Consider the following 17639-nt stretch of genomic DNA (forward strand, 5'->3'; position numbering starts at 1 on the left):
GCTTATATTGCCCAACCAAGATCCTTTGTAGTTGGAGTCAGCATCCAACAGAATACTTACATTGAAAAATATATGCGTGTTCTGCAACACAGGAAAAATACAGTAGCTTGTCCATGCACCTAGTCTAGCAGCCATTAACAGTGCTGATCATGGCATCTATCATCTGAACTCATGACAGCTTACAGGAAATGGCCAAAACTGTCAACAAAAATAAAGATCCATTAGACCAAGAAAGCAAGACACAGCAGCATTTGAAAGGAGATTCCCCATTATTGCCACATTATTAAATCAGAAAGCGCCAGGCCACATTAATGCATTGCTTACCACTGCAGGTTTTCTTCTGCTTTCATCTATGCAAGGGAAAACTCATGAATTTATTATTATTTGGGTATATGCATCCCCTGCTGCATGCACCACTCTGAAAAGCATGCTATCCTGTCCCATCCCATGGGAAGGATACATCTGGTTCCCATCAACAGCATTTCATTTATTGATTTTTTTTTTTTAATTTAGTACACAGTTTATATTGGAAAGGTAGTCGAGAGACTTGTTTTTCTACCATGCCAAACATATTTTCATTATTATTTCTTAATGCATTAAAGCAACCCGGGAATTGGCTTTCTTTGTGGTCTCCAGCAACTCATTGAAACTCTTTTTGCTGTTTCTTATACAAAAAAAAAAAAAAAAAGAAGAGAGAGAGAAGATAATCCTTCCCTTGTAGCAGCACAGTGAGAATTAAGGTGTGTGAAACTTGTAGCAGGGATGGAAGGAAGTGCTAAACTGAGAGATCTTATTTTCCCAGTCACTCCCATTGTCAGAAGAGAAATACAATGAGGAAGGGTGCCAGACTTTGTATAAACTGCTGTGGTATATTGTTCAGTTGTCAAGTGTATCCCCTACAGAACAAGTAACACACACTCTAAAGGATATTTTACTTTTGCATTGGCTGCCAGCCGTCACGTGCAATGTTTAGGCTTCCAGAAATATTATAGCTAGCTTTCAAAATCCACAGTCTGCGCAAGTCAAGTAATAAAACTGTGGAAGCAGATGGGAAGGGCAATATTCTGAACAGTATTGTAATCATTCACAGCTTAGTAAAAGCAAGTGAACTCCTTTCAGCCCACACTGCTGTGGGGGTACTGGGAAGTCTCAGACAAAATAGTCAAAGTCTGCAGCAAGGAATGGGTGGATTTGGACCAAGTCTTTATCAAGTAACAGCGCTCAACCCTCTGCAGGACTCCTGCTGCTGTGCAAGATGGATTGCCAGATGAGGTAATTTTCTGCATGTTCAAGAGTCCTTGATGACTAGGAAGTTTTCCTTAGCATGCCTTCAATGTTGTGGAACTGCAATCTTCTTGCTATATCTAAGGGAGTCTCCCCATCCTGAAAGAAACGGATGAAATACATTGCAATATGACAGATACAGGTCAAGTACAAAGAGCTTTCCTGCATTTTCCACCCAGATGCATTGCTCTGCTGTGTAAGTTTCACAGTCACATCCTTGCTCTAAAACAAAGATTTCAGAATGTGCTGGGTCCAATACTGCTCTCACTGAAGCCGTGGGCAGAGTCCTCCCCTCCCCTCCAGTAACGACAGGCATTCCACAGTTTCCTGGGGCTAATGTCCAAAATCAGTGCAGAGCTAAGCTAAGATTTGATTTCAAGAGCAACATGGGCAATACATTGCTCACCTCAACTCAGTAATGCAGATGCTCCCAGGTCAATATTTATTTGGACAACATTTGAGCTTTTCTGATGACAGAAGCAGCTTGACTTAACTCCTCTCAGAAGAATGGTGTCCAGTAGCATAAAAAGCATCTAGGAAGGCTCTTACCACTCTCCTGAAGCCTGCATCTTAGGAACAACTGTAGAGCAGCTCTGAGTTAAGAAGAGGTACCATAAAGATAGCTAAGCGATCCAGTGGATGTGTAGGCAGTGTTTACTGTTAGAAATCCAGCAGTGAAGGATTTGGACTTTAAGGTTGCTCTTGCCAACAAAGGCAATGGACCAAACATTGCTTTATACCACACAGCAAACAAGTGTGCTACCGGGGAGCTGTGCACCCTTTTTTCAAACTGGTGCCCACCAGCTAAGGCCTTCAACATACTGGTTCACCATTATGATAAGGAAATATTGTTATCAACTTCAACCTTCTTACCTGATTCTTTACAGAAGTGTCTGCGTGAGCCTTAAGCAGTAGAGGAATGACTGCCTGGTTTTTCGTTTCACAGGCATAGTGAAGGGCTGTGTTACCAGACTGAAGGGGAACAGAAGCAGATGAGTTTTAGTTCTACTATTTCTTTAGCAGATCTTAGGCAAGTACAGCTACCTGTAGGGGGAAACTGATAATCCTAACAGCTGGATGCGAGAGACATGTATCTTTTTCTGTGAGAATACACTACACAGTAAAACAAATACATTCTCATAAGGGCAACAGGAACAAAAGACAAATCATTCTTTCCCTGGGATGCAGCTGCTAAAACAGGTCTGATGATACCTTCAGCAGGAAGCCAATACTTCTTTACTAATTTCAGAACATTCCACGATCTTTATCTCAACAACTACGTCTTAAGCTATACTGCTTGCTCACACTTCAGTGTTTTAGAATTTGGTTGCTGATAAAGTTGGGGGTTCTCCTTTTCTACCTTAGAGCAGAGGAGCTCTTTACCACACACAAGCAGGCTGGTGGATACAGAACTCTACGCATGGCAGATCAGGGCACTCTGAAGATCAGGAGAAGACACAGCGTCTCTCTCTCTGGCACGACTCTTGCCCACAAATCTGCTCCAGTCCAAGAACTCATAAATGATGATAAACTCAGATCCTTATATCACTAGAATCTTTACATGATCAGGTATTTAATACATAATTAAACCCAGCTTGCCTGGGTTCTCTTAAGATGGCATTGGTCAGAAAGGGAGAATTAGCTGATCAGTGGAGAATTATTTCTGCGTACATTACAAAACTATTGCCTAAGTATCAAGGGGAAACACTGAATCCTCCCAATACATCACAGTCAGTTCAGTCCCTGATCCTACTCTGAAAGCAGGACTATGTTGCCAGAAGATTCTGAAGTCTGTTTTTAGTATTATTGTATGCATACAAACCACGTTTGCATTTTTATAAACCCACTTACAAGGTCTGTAGCATTAACATCCACTCCAGCTCTAAGCAACATCTTGATCAGGTTTTCATTCTCTTTAGTCTTTGAGATCTGTTTGGTGCAAGGGGGAGAGTAACACAGTAAGACAGTTCATCTGCATATAGTACTAAGTAGATTTGGGATAAATACTGGTTTGTTTTTTTCCAAAAAGAAGAGTATCTGGCTTCTACGAATGCCAGACTGATGCAGTGATACAGTTCTGCTCCTTCGCTAGCTATACTCACAGCAAAATTCCTGCTTCTTCTGTTGCTGTCCATCAGTCTTTGCTTTAAAAACAGCAGTCCATATTCTATACAGGCTCCTGGCCTGAAATACTGCCGTGAGAAAGGGGAAAAGGAAAGGTATGGGGTTTTCCTGCTTTCATCCAGACTCACCATGAGAAGATATCCAATAAGCATAACCGGCATGAGGATTATGATGAGCACGTAGTCAAGGAAGGTGAACCGTTTTCTCACAGCATAATGCAGACATGTGCGGTCTTTCTAAACACAAAATAACTCTGATTAGTACCAGATTCAGTGATCTGATTATATTTGTTTAATATTGACAGTAGTAGACCGTTTTATATTTCACAAGCTTTCTTTTAGGTTATCTACTAGAAATATTTCTCTGTTTTTCAAGCAGAAACAGACAGATGCATTTTCCTTCCTTCAAGAAGAAGCACATTTAGGCTCACGGAAACTGGGCTACGTATGCAAGAAGGATGTGGGATCCAAAGGGATCCATGTGTAGGTCTGCAAACTTGGACATGGCTGCAGAGGAAAAGAGGCCATAGCAGACATCTCATGTGGCTGGTACCACTGCCCAGCACATTAAATCAGCAGGAAGAATCCCCCCCCGACTCTTCTTCTTATAGAGGTGATGGTTACTGAAGCAAAGACGTGAGAGTTTATGGCATCTCCTCTGGCATGTGAGAGAAACACAGGCAATTAGCAACATCCCCAGCAGATTCCTAAAAAAGGGAACTTAAAAAAAAAAAAGAAAATCTTTGAATACTAAGTGTACCAAAGCAACTAAAGGGTAGAGCTTTTAACCTGTGCGTTATAGAACACTGGCGTTAAACCTCTTGCAGGTTATCTAACTGGAGTTGGACAAACTAGGGTTACAGTGTTACACTGGGGCCCAAAATAAGCAGAGAAGTGTTTCTGTGCCATCCTCTGCTCCCCATTGTCAGTCCTGAGCACCACAGTCAAGCATTCCACCTGTGAAGGTGAAGCAGAGAGGCATTTAAGAAATCCAGGCACAGCTAGCAAATGGTTGCCAATGCAATCAGAATGCTCTTACTGCAAAATACTGAACCCTTTCAAAAGGGCTCTGAGGTAAGATGGAAAGCCATGCGCATCAAGAATAGACAGGATAAAATATGCCACTGACCTCACGAATATTTGCTGCCCTTCTATGAAATAAACAAATGGACTGGAAACCAGAGGTATAAGATAGCCCACAAATGCGTAGGAACTTGCTAAACATTGCTTTGGCATATGAGATGATACAATAGAACTGACAGCATTGTGGGGGGGGTTTTCCTGGCTATTTATCACCCTTACCATCATAAGAATAAATTAGTAATGAAGCCAGAACATGCATCTCTCGGTTACTTCTTATTTGTAACCTACAAGGAAATCTGCCACAAAAACACACTTCCTCATCACCCTAGGGAAAATAGCCAGCCACAGCTATTGTGCAAAGCAGGTAGGGTTTTTTAACAGGTGAAGAACAAAGATTTCCCTCCTCACCCCCCAGCACGCTATTATGTGCCCAACAATGTGACAAAAGCAGGTCTGCAGAGGGAATAAAGAAGGTTTTCACAGAGTCAGTCTCTCCTCAGGGACACGTGAGAGACAGACAGGCTCTCCTTCAGACCTTCCTTTTAACCAGGGTAAAGAAAAAGACAGAGGGAAAAGAAAAGCTACAGAAGGGAGAGATACAAGCTGGAGGGCAAGATGAACGCTGAGTGCTGCATGGGAAAGCAGGCAGAACTCTCTGGGGGTGGCATGCAGCCTTACCTGAACTGGGAACGTGAACACAGAGAGAAATTCAGGTTGGCAATGTTTATTGTCTTGTGTGCAATGGCAAGTTAGTAAAGTAAATAAGGAGGAAAAACAGAAGCATAAAGGTTTATTAAATTATAACTTGGTGACTATACTTAGTTGGAAGCAAACCTCAGGTTTGGCAGCACTGCCACTGTTCCCACACACACACGCCAAAAACCTGAAAGAACAGTCACTGCAAAGGAGGAGTCAGTGTCCACTTACCTTGTTTCTGAGGTGGACATCAGCACTTCGTTTTAGAAGATAGCTAACTATCCTGTTGTTTCCCTGTTTGCACGCGCAAATTAAGGGGGTGTCTCCACCGAAGCTGTCCTGGACGTTCAGATAGTTGCTGTTGCGCTCCAAAAGGAGCTGAACTTCATTGAAATCATTATTATAAGCTGCCTGACAAATGGGCTGAAGAGAGAAGATAATATTCATCAGCACACGTTTCACTAAAACATCCATTCTTCCCATTCTGACTTACTACTAGCATATTCTAAGACATTACCAAGGCCGCCTTGACAGAGATTGTAGTTCTAGGTGACTTCCAGAAGATGGTGGTAAGACATTCTCCTGCAGCTGCCACACAGCAGCTCTCAGCCCTCAGCCTGAGAAGTCACAGCCCTTAAACAGTGGAATAAACTTTGCACCATTTGGATGATGTGTCTATAATCCAAGAAATAAATCTGATTCATTTGCAGCCATTAAAAGACTGGCTTCTGACCTCATAGGAGTTGATTTAAGGAGCAAGCGTTGACAAGCCCACACCTCTCTAAGTTTACGGCAGGCTTTCCCTTTGGATGAACACTGCTGAACAAGAGCTACCACTTCTGACTCATCAATTCCCAGAACAGAACCACGCTTCAGGTGAAAGCAGAGCCAGAAATTTAAAAAACAAAAACCAAAACAAACAACCCAACAAAACAAACCAACACCCCCAAACCAACTAAAACCTCCACAGTGTTTCTTTTCTAGGGCTTCATGTTAAACTTCATACCTAAAAAATACAGGCATGTATGCCCACAGCTCAGATCCTCCTTGGCTTTTGAGAACTGCTTGCGGTTCAAACCCTTGCTCAGTATTTCTACACACCTGTGACCTAACCTGCAATTCCTTCCCTCTCCAGCTGCAAGAACTCAGACTAAGAAGAGGATGAGAGTGACAGGAGTACTACAGGTTTCTAATGGCCTAATACAGGCAGAAAACAACAGTGGGAAATCTGTCAGGCTGGTAGCATTTGAAGTTCTCCAGTCAAAAAGAGAATAGTTTCTTTCTTTTCATCTGTCTTCACTATTGAGGGGTTTATTCACCATCTTCCAGGATAAGTGTTTTCTTTAAATATTATCTGCAGTTTTTCCTTCCCATCCTCCTTTTATCACAACTTAAATACGCTACATGAACAAGATCTAGTGCTGAACTCTCAGCCCTTTCCTCACCCCCCTGCAGTTAGCTTTCCCCCACACACACATTAGAAAGATTCTCCTTATTTACACTTCCACTTCAGTCAAACTTTGACCTCCAACACAAGTTTAACTCCAGCATCATTGCTGCCCAGTCTTCTGGACAGCTGCATAAGATGCGTGGCTTTCCTTTCTAGAGGAAGTATTTATACGTCTACCAGACCTTGTACCACTTCTCGGTTTTGGGGGGGGGGTTGGCTTTTTTTTGTTGTTGTTGGGTTTTTTTTAATTATATCAGACAAAAAAGTCTAAAAAGAATACATGTAACATTGTAAATTTGCATCATCTCTCTATATGCTTTTAAAACCCTTCATGTGCTATTTGCTGTTATATGCTCCTTCAGAACCAGAACTGTTTTAATAATTTTTGAGGAGAAATCCCTCTTTCAAAACCCTCTTGGTGCAAGTGACCTGCACACTGGTGCCATCTAAATGATCAGTTTGCTCTAGAATCTCACTCTCTGTCATGTCACTATATACTAGTACAGTATCTTCATGTCCAGGAAAGAGAAGATCAAGTGGATTTTGTCTGCACCTCCGATTTCCCTACTATTGTTGCTTTTAAGAATTGCTTTGCCTATTTAAAGATGCAGGAGACTTGTTTGATTGAACACTTGTTCAAATGCCAGCCATTTACCATACAACTTGGCTCCTTCCTAGTCTGACTCCTGCCAGTTCATCAGCTCATGTCACCAAATGACACGCTGCAAATGATACGCTTTTGTGCTTTTCTTTCTGTACTGTCTCAAAGAGTTTTACTCACTAGACCATTAAGCCCAAGGCATCTCTCACTGATACTCCGCTGACCCATGAGATCTTTTTCTAAACCTTACACTACTGTTGAACCCAGTTCTAGAGCCATGACTAGTTACCACTCCCTAAGAGACTACATTATTTGGGAGTGAAGTCATGCACAGAGACCAGCATACGAAACACACGTGCTCTTTTACCTTCTGAAACTGGCTGTTTTCAGCAAACATCCTGGATACAGAAAATGTAAAGAAGCCATTCTCATCCATTTCACCAGCTAACACTTGGTTAATTGAAATACCAAAAGTATTTTTTTTAATTATTATTTTTCCAGTGCAGTGGAAGTTCCTTGTATAACTGGCTCTTTCACATATTAGTATGTTCCATTTGTATTTAAACAAATGAAAAAAAACCTTTTTTTCCCGATTTTATGGGATTTTCTTGAGGTCCACATTCACTCTGCTGGTTTGCATTGTAGAAAAGGCCTCTTTTAGTCAAAGAATGGTGAAAAGTCCCATATATCAGACTTGTAATACACCTCCCAAATTGACAAACATGACTCCTTGAAGGAGCAAACATAGTAGCAGGACATTAAAGTAAGGCAAATCCAAATAATATAATATAAATAAGCTCATTATTTTGATATCAATAGGACTTCAGAGAAAATGTGTTAGGGAAGAACAAAGATAAGAAAAATTACAAACAGGTGGCAATCCGTCATCTGTGTAAGAAAGGCATCAGAAACAGCAACCAGTGGCAAATGTTGTATTAGAGAGTCTTTCTCAGAAAGAGACACAAGCTGTGACAAAAGGCACTTAACTGGGATAGTGGACACAGTTCTTGACATCTGGGTCCAAAAATGAGATCAGACTATGGCAGGAACATGAAACCTCTACACACATGAGGAATATGCAGAGCCCGAAGAAAGATTGATTTGCTAAGCTAGGCTAGGAAGAAAAGAAACAGGGCTGTAAGAGTCTTCAAGATAAATTAAAGAAATAAGTATTAGAGAAGAAGAGCCAATTAATTTCAAGGAACAAGTTAAAAAAGGTCATATATCATAGAATGGTTTGGGTTGGAAGGGACCTTAAAGATCATCTAGTTCCAGCCCCCTGCCACGGGCAGGGACACCTCCCACCAGACCAGGTTGCTCAAAGCCCCATCCAGCTTGGTCTTGAACACCTCCAGGGATGGGGCCTCAACAGCTCCTCTGGGCAACCTGTGCCAGTGCCTCACCACCCTCATAATGAAAAATTCCCTCCTAATATCTAATCTAAATCTACCCTCTTCTAGTTTGAAGTATAACCCCTTGCCCTATCACTACATGCCCTTGTAAAAAGTCCCTCTCCAGCTTCACCCTTCAGATATATATAAGTGTGTGTGTGTGTGTGTGTGTGTGTGTGTGTGTGTGTGTCTGGCCAAGAAATTTAGCATGAAAATTAGAAAGAGATTTCTAGCCATGTGCATAGCAAAGCTCCAAAACAAGCTTGCAGTAGCAGCAGAATGGACACAAACCTGACTGGCTCCAGCCTGGAGCTTGAGGAGTGTGAAAGGATTTCTGTGGTTGTGAAGCCTCTGCCACAAACCCCTCTTCCTCCTTTCATTTTTTTTGGGTTGTCACTCTGGCAGCTCTACCCAAATTAGGGCTAACTATGCTTAAGTCTATTTTAAACAATTCTCCAAACTTTGCTCAGAAGATAATTGATAGAGTTTCTTACATACACACAGTTAGACAGCACCTGTCTAGAATATCAACAGTGAGGCCAATTGTAGAGTTAAGGCAATGTTATGTACAAACAATAGCTTCCATCCAAAATCCGAGAAAACGCATTTCCTTTATGCTTACAGAAAAGTATGGAAGCTTTTCTAAAAATCTGGAAGCCCTCACTCAGTTTTCTATGATGTTAAGAGACCACCTCAGCAATGATGTAACTTAACAACCAGCTTGTGATTCGTTTTATGGTTACTAAATTATTGTTATTCAACCATCATATACAAGAAGGAAATAAACTTATGAGATATGTACTCAGAATGACTGGGCTTCACATGCAAGATGGAGGCAGTATCAGAAGAATCCAAAGTTCATGTCTCAGACTTGGGCTCAGCTGTGCGGAAGAATCACACCACCAAACTCCTAGCCCCACTGGTGGTGCCTTTTCCCTGCCACGGAATACTGGTTAACCATGAACTAACTCAGATTCTCCATGAACAAACTCAGATTCTCCATGAACCAGAGCACATGGCTCTGCCCAACTGAAGAAAGCAACGGGCAGACACTGGAGACAAAAAAAATTAGAGTTTGAGGATTAGATATGCCAACGACTGAGTGATGCTCACCCAAGTCAGGTGTTCAAAGGAAAATTGAATATGCAGTTTTACAGCAAAAGCTCTATAGCTGGATTAGAATCTCTCTTTCTACAAACACTTCTTCTATAAGCCCTTCAGAAGAAGATTTCATTGTTCAGTATCTGAGCCTTGAGTAAAGGTGAGAAGTAGTCAGAGGACAGGCAAGTGTTTTCACAGCTGAGATCATTCATTACAAGATCAAAAACGAAGGGTATAAGAAAAGTAAAAAAACCCTTTCACCATCAGGAAGGAGGACAATACCTCTACACAACTGTGTTTTTGTTTTAATCGATTGTGGGCCATGTGATTGAAATCTGGACCTGGTAATTTACTCCGATGCAGATGAACTGCCACATCTGAATTTCTCTACTTGTTTTCAGAGCTTCTTGCATCTCCCTCTGATTAGCTTTGCTGAGGTAGTAATAAACCATGAGCTATTCTTCAAGTTCTACCACACATGAAATAAAGGTTAAAGGCACAGCACTGAGGACAAAGCATTCAGCTAATAGAGAGGAGGCTAAGGTAAACCAGTTTTGCAACTGGGAGAGCAATTTCAGCTGATAATTGCTTCCTCCTTTGAGAACTGCAGGGGATTGCTGAAATTACATCCATGCTTTGCAGTTGTTTAGACAAAAAGGAATCATTTCATAACATCCAGATATTGTGAACCAATCCACTAAAAGTCATCCAGAGACATGCTACAAACTAAACAAGAGGGTCTACTTCATGTTTGTGATGCTGAGGAATGCACTAGTATCCAATCCACACTCCTCAGAAAATAAAATTTACACTTTCTTATTTGCACTTTTGTAGATTTCTGTCACTTATAAATGAACCATACTTCACCCAGAAAACTATATCTCACTCAGATTTTTTTTAAAGGAAGAAAGCTAATGTATATGAGAATATTAACTAATAATCATGGAAGATATGGACAACATTTGAACATTCTCTAAACACCACTTTAATTAAACTAGATGACACTGTACAATATTATCTGAGTAGTAGATCTGAAGAGAGGCAACAAATCCTTTCAGAATATGTTGCAGCCTACTCAGCCCATCACCTTATGAATGCACAGATTCAAGCTCCCTATAATACTGAAAGAGGAGAAGATACTTGATTTCATTGAATAGCCTTTTAAAAATAAAAGGGGGGCTTTTCAGCATAGAAATGAAACCTTTTAAAGGAGCAGCTATGTAATGCTATCTCCAGAAAAAGAAACAGCAGTGCAATCCACTGTATTCACAGTCAAAAAGGACTAAAATCCTCATTTCTTCCCAAGTGTACAAATGGAAAGTTTATAAGATAATGAATATGTTTAGGTAGCAGCATTTATCCTAAAATCCAGGGGTATGCTAAATGGACCATGGTCTGGGGACAAACCCATAAAGATAAGAACTTAAAAAAAAAAAAAATCACATTCCTAAAACAGTCATGAGGTGGGGGATAATGTTTCCTTAGGCATTTGCTTTATTACTTATATTCAACATAAGCCAAGGAGTTGTTTGCCGAGTTTTCTGTTGTTTGCACCATGCTCAGGATCATTTTGATCTCAACACAGAACAACAAAAAACGTTGAACGCATGCTTTCTCTGTGAAGTCATAATAATTACATTGGTTATTGCATTTTCTTTTTTCCTACAAACAGTACTTCTGTCAATTAATAGCCAAAGTACAGCATTTCCAAAGGAAGAGAACTTCCAGATCTGTATAAGCCTGTGTATGGGAGGCTGCGAAGGGAACAAACCAAACACAGTGAATATCTAAATCTTCAACAGCTTCAGTTACTGTGTAGAAAATGGTCACGTACCTCCGAATAGAGTATCCCCATGCCTATTCTTCACTGCTTGAGTTCGTTCTTGTTCACCAGCCCAACAAGTAGCCTCACTTGAAATGCTCTTGAGCTTGTTTGAATCTGGTTAATATTTAACTTAGAAGTATCACTCTTTCTTAAACTACATTTCCTTTGAGTTATTTCTGCTGGTAGCATGAAACAATTGTCTTCAGAAACCCAACCCAGCGAGGTAAACGTGAGAACAGCAGCTTACAGGAGACTGACAGAACAAGTTACAACAAAGAAATATTTTCCTTTGTAATTTTTGCAATAACAGCCTCCGGTTGCCTAAAATGGAAAGTAGCAAAACAGGCTGAGGAAGGGACGAAGGAGAGCGAGAGGAAGAAAGTTCCACAAGCCAAGAAAGGGAGGGGTAAAGGGAGAAAAAAAAAAAAAAGGCATGAAACCTAAAACTTAAAGCAAGTAACTATGAACAGTAGCTAGTTTACCACCCAAGCTGCTTCTGACTGAAGCATATCCCAAGCCCTCTGCAAGAACGCCTCACACACCTACCGGGAAAAGGGAAGCAACTAGATCCCACACCTTTAATGAGAGTTTCCAGTATAATTAGCTTCAGTCTCTTATTAAATAGGCCATCTGCTTTCATCACCTTTTTCTCAGTCTCCTCTTCCTCACCCAGACAAACAATTAATATGGTTCATATTATAACCTGATAATTTTACACATTAGTTGCAGTAGACCGTCCTTGGGAAGAGAATTATTGTTGATGTCACCATCCCCTTTGAGTGCTCGTGGCTCTGAAGACAAGATGCTGATAGTATTTCTATACTACACTCAGACAGTCTCTCCAAGTGAGGCATGCATATTTCAAGTGGCTGCAGACATCCTAAGATCTTTTTTTCCATTATAGTTTAAACCCACATTCCTGTATTTCAAGTATATTTTATTTTATTTTTTAAATCCAAGCCCCCTATCTTTCATTTGAGAACTTTCATTTCCGTAATTTTCATATTTATTCTCCAGTGGGTTGGAGGGCCATAGGAAATTGCTTATAACATCTCTATCCCTCTCTGGATAAAGTAGTATAGCACCACTGACTGTAGCATTAGTTTGCTGGCACCAGTTCTAACCCTTTTGATGGCTGTTTACCTGACGAAAATTAGGTTGGCTTGCAACAGAAACGTACACTATACCTACCTGTGATAAACCTCACTAGGATCCTCCCAACAGATTGATCGTTCAGCATGTGGTGAATATTCTGTTGGCCTAAAGACATGGAGCAGTGAGTAACACCAAAAAGGTATTCCTTCACACCCAAACCTTAAGAAACAGACAACCCCCTACATCAACTTGCCAGGTTGTTGGAATTTATAAACTACAACTTGTTGAAAGAAACCTCAAATTGCTCAGCTGTTACATATAACAACTTAGTAGTTTACTTAATCCCCTCCTAACACCAATATATAAACGCATGGTAACATGGACAAGCATTTTAAAAAAATAAATAAAAACAAAACACCCTCCTCCACAGAGCACAGCAATAGCTTCAGGCAACTCCTTTCCCAAGATAGTGTAAATTACCACTTAATCCAGCATCACATCTCAGGCCCTTCTGAAAATCACTTAAGTGATTAATTTCATCAGAGCTTCAGCTGAGAACAGATAAGCAGCCCAACCATGATGAGGTATGAGACTCATACAAATTTATGTAGCCACAGGTCCACTTCTGCTTCACATATTGCTCTAGTGTTCTTTACCATGCTTATAAACAAGGACTTGAATCCTGAAAATCTTAATCTTTTCTTGAATAAGTCTTTTTTCTCCAAAAGGTGCCAAGACTCAATGCTTAGGCAAACTGTCACCTACTTAGACTCCAACTTCCTGAAACAATTTAACAACACTTCAAAAGTTTCATCTGAGCCAGATGTGAACTAAGAGTTTGCCAGAAGGGCTTTCATCAGAGAAAGAACAAGGGCAACTCATTTTTTAAACTAAATATAAATTAAACTTCAAAACAGTACATTCAATAAAAGACATGGAAAAACATTTGTCTCTTAAATATCCAAGCACTATAAATGATATTGCTCCAAATGGCATGAGTTACACCACTCTCAGGAAAGAAATCTATGGCCTGCTGCAGTTGTGTGTGCAGTACAGTCCTCAGAAATATGTAATCCCAAAACATGCAGTCCTGGAATGGCCCGTGTCTGGACAAGAGGAACACTCACCCCTTACACCTCCCCTCTGAAGACGGTTAGCTACTCGGACAACATCCTTGTAGCACTGCACAGGTCCCTTGCACCTCTGCTTCAAGGTTTAACTCAACAGCTCCATCAAGCACAAAGAAGCCCCTCCATGGCACGGACTGGAGCCTGTATTTTATATCACTTTAAGGCGAACTCAGTGAACCGCTGGTATCACATGAAAAACACAGGTCTTCCCAGCCCTCCCCTTGCCTCCTGATGCTCATATGGTCACTACTGGGTTACTTCTGTTACAGCCCATGCTGTGGCTAAGCTCCAGCAGCTCATCGTTCATGCAGACTGATCATGGCTTGCCCAAGATCCTGTTCCCCACAATCAGTTCATGGGCACATATTTTGGAACTGCACTATGTGTAAGACAACAGTCCTGTAAAAGTCAGCGGGGCTGTACATCTGCACAAACTTGCCGAAACACGTATGCATTTTCACAATCAGTATTATCCTATATGACAATTCTTAATTTAAAATTGGCCAAGTAGCACAGTGACTGTGTGACGCCTCAGCAGACTAAAGCATTTGATAAACAGCTGGCTTCTTTCCCATACCTGGCTGCCTAAACAACAGGTGATCAATCATCTGGCAAATGCAGGGAGAAAATTTATGAGAACCACAAAAGTACTTGGGAAGAAAGAAAAGGAAGAGCCTATACAGACCATTTCCTTAAATGAACACTATTTTTGTATTTTATAGCATTTGCAAAGGACAAAGGAACACACGTATTCCCCTTTGTCCTCTTGTTCCAAGCCTATGGATGATCAGGGATGTGCTCAGAGGCCAAGGATACCTTGGGAATACCTGAGGGAGTTGGCAGGCACTGGGGGCTAAGACATGCTTGGACACCTCATGCTATGTCCAGCTGTACTCCAGATCACCTGGGCATCAACATTTTTCTCCAGCATTTTCAAAACAGAATACCTACTATCTCAGCTGGCATGGTTCTCTAAGTAAGGACAGTATGTCCTGGGAAGTTTCTGTATACCTTTTAGGCTTTATGTTTCCTATGCTCTTTTTATATGCATTACTTTCATTGCCTCTTTTCCATTTTTCAGGTGAGTTTACCTGTCTTTTGCTCTTCACTCAATTCCTACTGACAATATCAGAAATAATATCATACATCCCATATGCTGGCATGCAGTTAAACTAGGTAAAATGTTGCAGATCATTCCAGGCTGAAAATTCTATAAAACAAAAAAGGTATTATAGTGTTAGCTGGGAATACAGCAGAGAAAAGACACCTGTACCAGGGGTATCAGACTTGCCGAGCTGTAATGTTTTTCATTGAGAAATCACTTTCTTGACTTTTCCACAAACTGCACTCTGCTTTATAAACTGTGGTGACTCTCACATTCTGTTTACTAACAAAGACTTCAATCCGTTTTCCCACTCAAGACAGCAGATGATTAGCACCCACAGTCCAGGAAATTTGCTGTACCAGGCCAATTTCAGTGAGGGCTGAGCCCTTGGGCTGACTACAATTAATTCAGCAGTTAGGCAGAGGTTTCCATGTTTTCACAGAGTTCATGGAAATGGCTTGGAAGAAGCAAGAAATCTTGTTAGCATCCTCTCTGAGTCAAAGTTTACACAATGTTTCCAAACTTAATTCAATACCCGAGAATCCCTGCAGGAGCAGGCTAATTCAGAGCAAACTGGTCTTTTCACGTTATGGTGTTCACTGAACAACAGCTTAGGAATATGTGTAGGATACTAAATACGCACCTTACTGTCCCCGAGCAATCTGCAAACAGCAGTTCAGAAAACAAGTGACCATGCCAGCTTCTGTACAAACCATGGCAACAGAGACCACATTCATAGGTAGAAAGTGTTGAGAAAAGCGGGACTTCTGCTCCTCTTCATCCCAAAATAATGTGGTCACAGCACTCCCTGAGACAGGCAGCAGTAACAGATCAAGATCTGTTACAGCCTCCGGGGCAAGAATCCCCCAGGTTCCTGCTAAATATCTTAACCACAGGTTAGACACCTCCTTTACCTCTCCTGCTTTGTGGTGCAATTGGCTCTTTCAGAGTATTGTGCAACAGTGGTGTTTATCATAAAGTAACTCCACTCCTTAAATACTGACAAATGAGTAGTTAAAGATGCTCTCCTATACATGCAGAAATCACACAGCACTCTACTGCTGCTCGTAAGTGAATTTTTATTTCCTTTTACTGGCAAAGGTGTCTGCCAGTGAATCAGCCTGCTAGTGGAGACGGACCAGGAGCTGCAGCAGAAGACACGAGCAAGGCAGTCAAAGCCGAGGTAAGTTGCTTGTAGATATGTGTTCATGGTCTCTATCTCTGTTGCCTGCCTCCATGAAGATGTGCAGTCTTGCTTTTGTGCAGTTGCTTGCCAGAGTAGACAGCCTGCATCCTTTCTGATCCACGAGCCTGATGCTATGCATCAAAGCGCGTGTTTGCTAAAGCTGAGGAGATGAAGAATCCTTTGAGCTGCTCAAATGGGAAAAAGGAGTAACTGATGGTTTCATTTTGTTCTACTTGTTCGTGTTTTTTTCCTAAGGATGTCACTGTGGATGCATGAAAATCTCAGTATGGAAAACGTGTGCATAAATTGAGTATTTTGCTCTCATAGTTCCAAATGCATTTAAGCTTTCCTTATAAGTTAGCCAGGAGATTCTGATATCTGCTAACTACATTAATTGCCCTGGTGCCTTTCTGTCCCATTTACAATGTGAAAAAAATAGAAAGTTTAAAGCTTAGTCTTGTTGAATATCAAAAGTCTTCATAAATGGCCTTTTGAATGTATCTTTCAGGTCTCTTCCTCTACTTTTTTGATTTTTTTTGATTAAATATTTCAGTTAATTCCTGTTTGCCATGGTAAATGCCACTCTTTGGCGCTGCTTCATTATGTAAAAAGACTAGATTGCTGTTCAAGGCTCCTACAGTCAAGACTTAATGAGACAGTGCATGCCGAGTCTTGGAGTTAACAGGCACAGTGTATCTGATTTACAAAGCATTCCTCTGGTAGCGCATTAAAACATGCCAGCTAAGTCAGGCGACAATATAGTATATAGAAAAAAGTATACCTTAAAAAGGGCAACAATTTAGCTACCCCATTGCCTTACTTTTAATACAAAAAAAGCCCTGTGACTTAAGCTGAACTTTTCAGTTTTGTTCCCAAACTATGTGCCACATGCAGAAATAGAGGAACGTGTTTACTCTGTTTGAACTGAATAAAACTTCAGAAAGCAGTGGAATATCTACTGTAAAACTGTGCTTCCAGAGCACACGGGTGGGAGCATTTCTGTTCTATTGACAGAAGAATGGAAGTATTCTCCTACAAAGTGGATGCAGTAGAGTGGTTTGGATGCTGAAATTAATTATCCCAGTTTTGATTTAATACAAATGTTCTAATGACTCAAGGGGTATGACAGATTTAACCAAAAATTAAAAGAATTGAGAACTCCCACCCTCTCATGGTTTCAGCTGGGATAGAGTTGACTTTCTTACTAACGGTTGGTATAACACTGTGTTTGGATTTGGTATGAGAATGGTGTTCATAGTGCACTGCTGGTTTTGGTTGTGGCTAAGTAGTTGAGTCTTTTTCTGCTCCTCACACCGCCCCACCAGCGAGTTGGCTGGGAGTGCACCAAAAATTGGGAGGAGACACAGCTGGGACAGCTGACACCAGCTGGCCAAAGGGATATTCCATACGACATCACGCTCGGTATATAAAGCTGGGGGAAGAAGAAGGAAGGGAGGGACGTTCAGAGTTACAGTGTTTTGTCTTCCCGAGTAACTGTTATGCGTGATGGAGCCCTGCTTTCCTGGAGGTGGCTGAACACCTGCCTGCCCATGGGAAGCAGTGAATTAA

At 41.1% G+C, this 17639-nt stretch overlaps 1 protein-coding gene across 5 annotated transcripts; it reads right to left on the bottom strand.

Annotated features, from left to right (window-relative positions):
• Nucleotides 1-739: 739 nt before the first annotated feature.
• Nucleotides 740-11666, bottom strand: ANKRD22 (ankyrin repeat domain 22). 5 transcript variants are annotated; one of them, XR_008466952.1, is made up of 7 exons: nt 11564-11666; nt 5418-5609; nt 3537-3644; nt 3136-3213; nt 2158-2256; nt 1691-1864; nt 740-1383 (listed from the first exon to the last, which is right to left on the bottom strand). XR_008466952.1 is itself a non-coding variant. In XM_054205079.1 (6 exons), the coding sequence occupies exons 1-6, from the start codon at nt 11582-11584 to the stop codon at nt 1306-1308; spliced, it is 576 nt and encodes a 191-aa protein (XP_054061054.1). In that variant the 5' UTR covers nt 11585-11666; the 3' UTR covers nt 740-1305. The 5 variants fall into 5 exon arrangements, 4 of the variants coding, with proteins under 4 accessions (XP_054061054.1, XP_054061053.1, XP_054061052.1 ...); XM_054205079.1 differs by lacking the exon at nt 1691-1864; XM_054205078.1 differs by having other exon boundaries at nt 740-1864.
• Nucleotides 11667-17639: the final 5973 nt, after the last annotated feature.

The sequence above is a fragment of the Rissa tridactyla genome, chromosome 6 (assembly GCF_028500815.1).
Source record: "Rissa tridactyla isolate bRisTri1 chromosome 6, bRisTri1.patW.cur.20221130, whole genome shotgun sequence".
Lineage (NCBI taxonomy): Eukaryota > Metazoa > Chordata > Aves > Charadriiformes > Laridae > Rissa > Rissa tridactyla.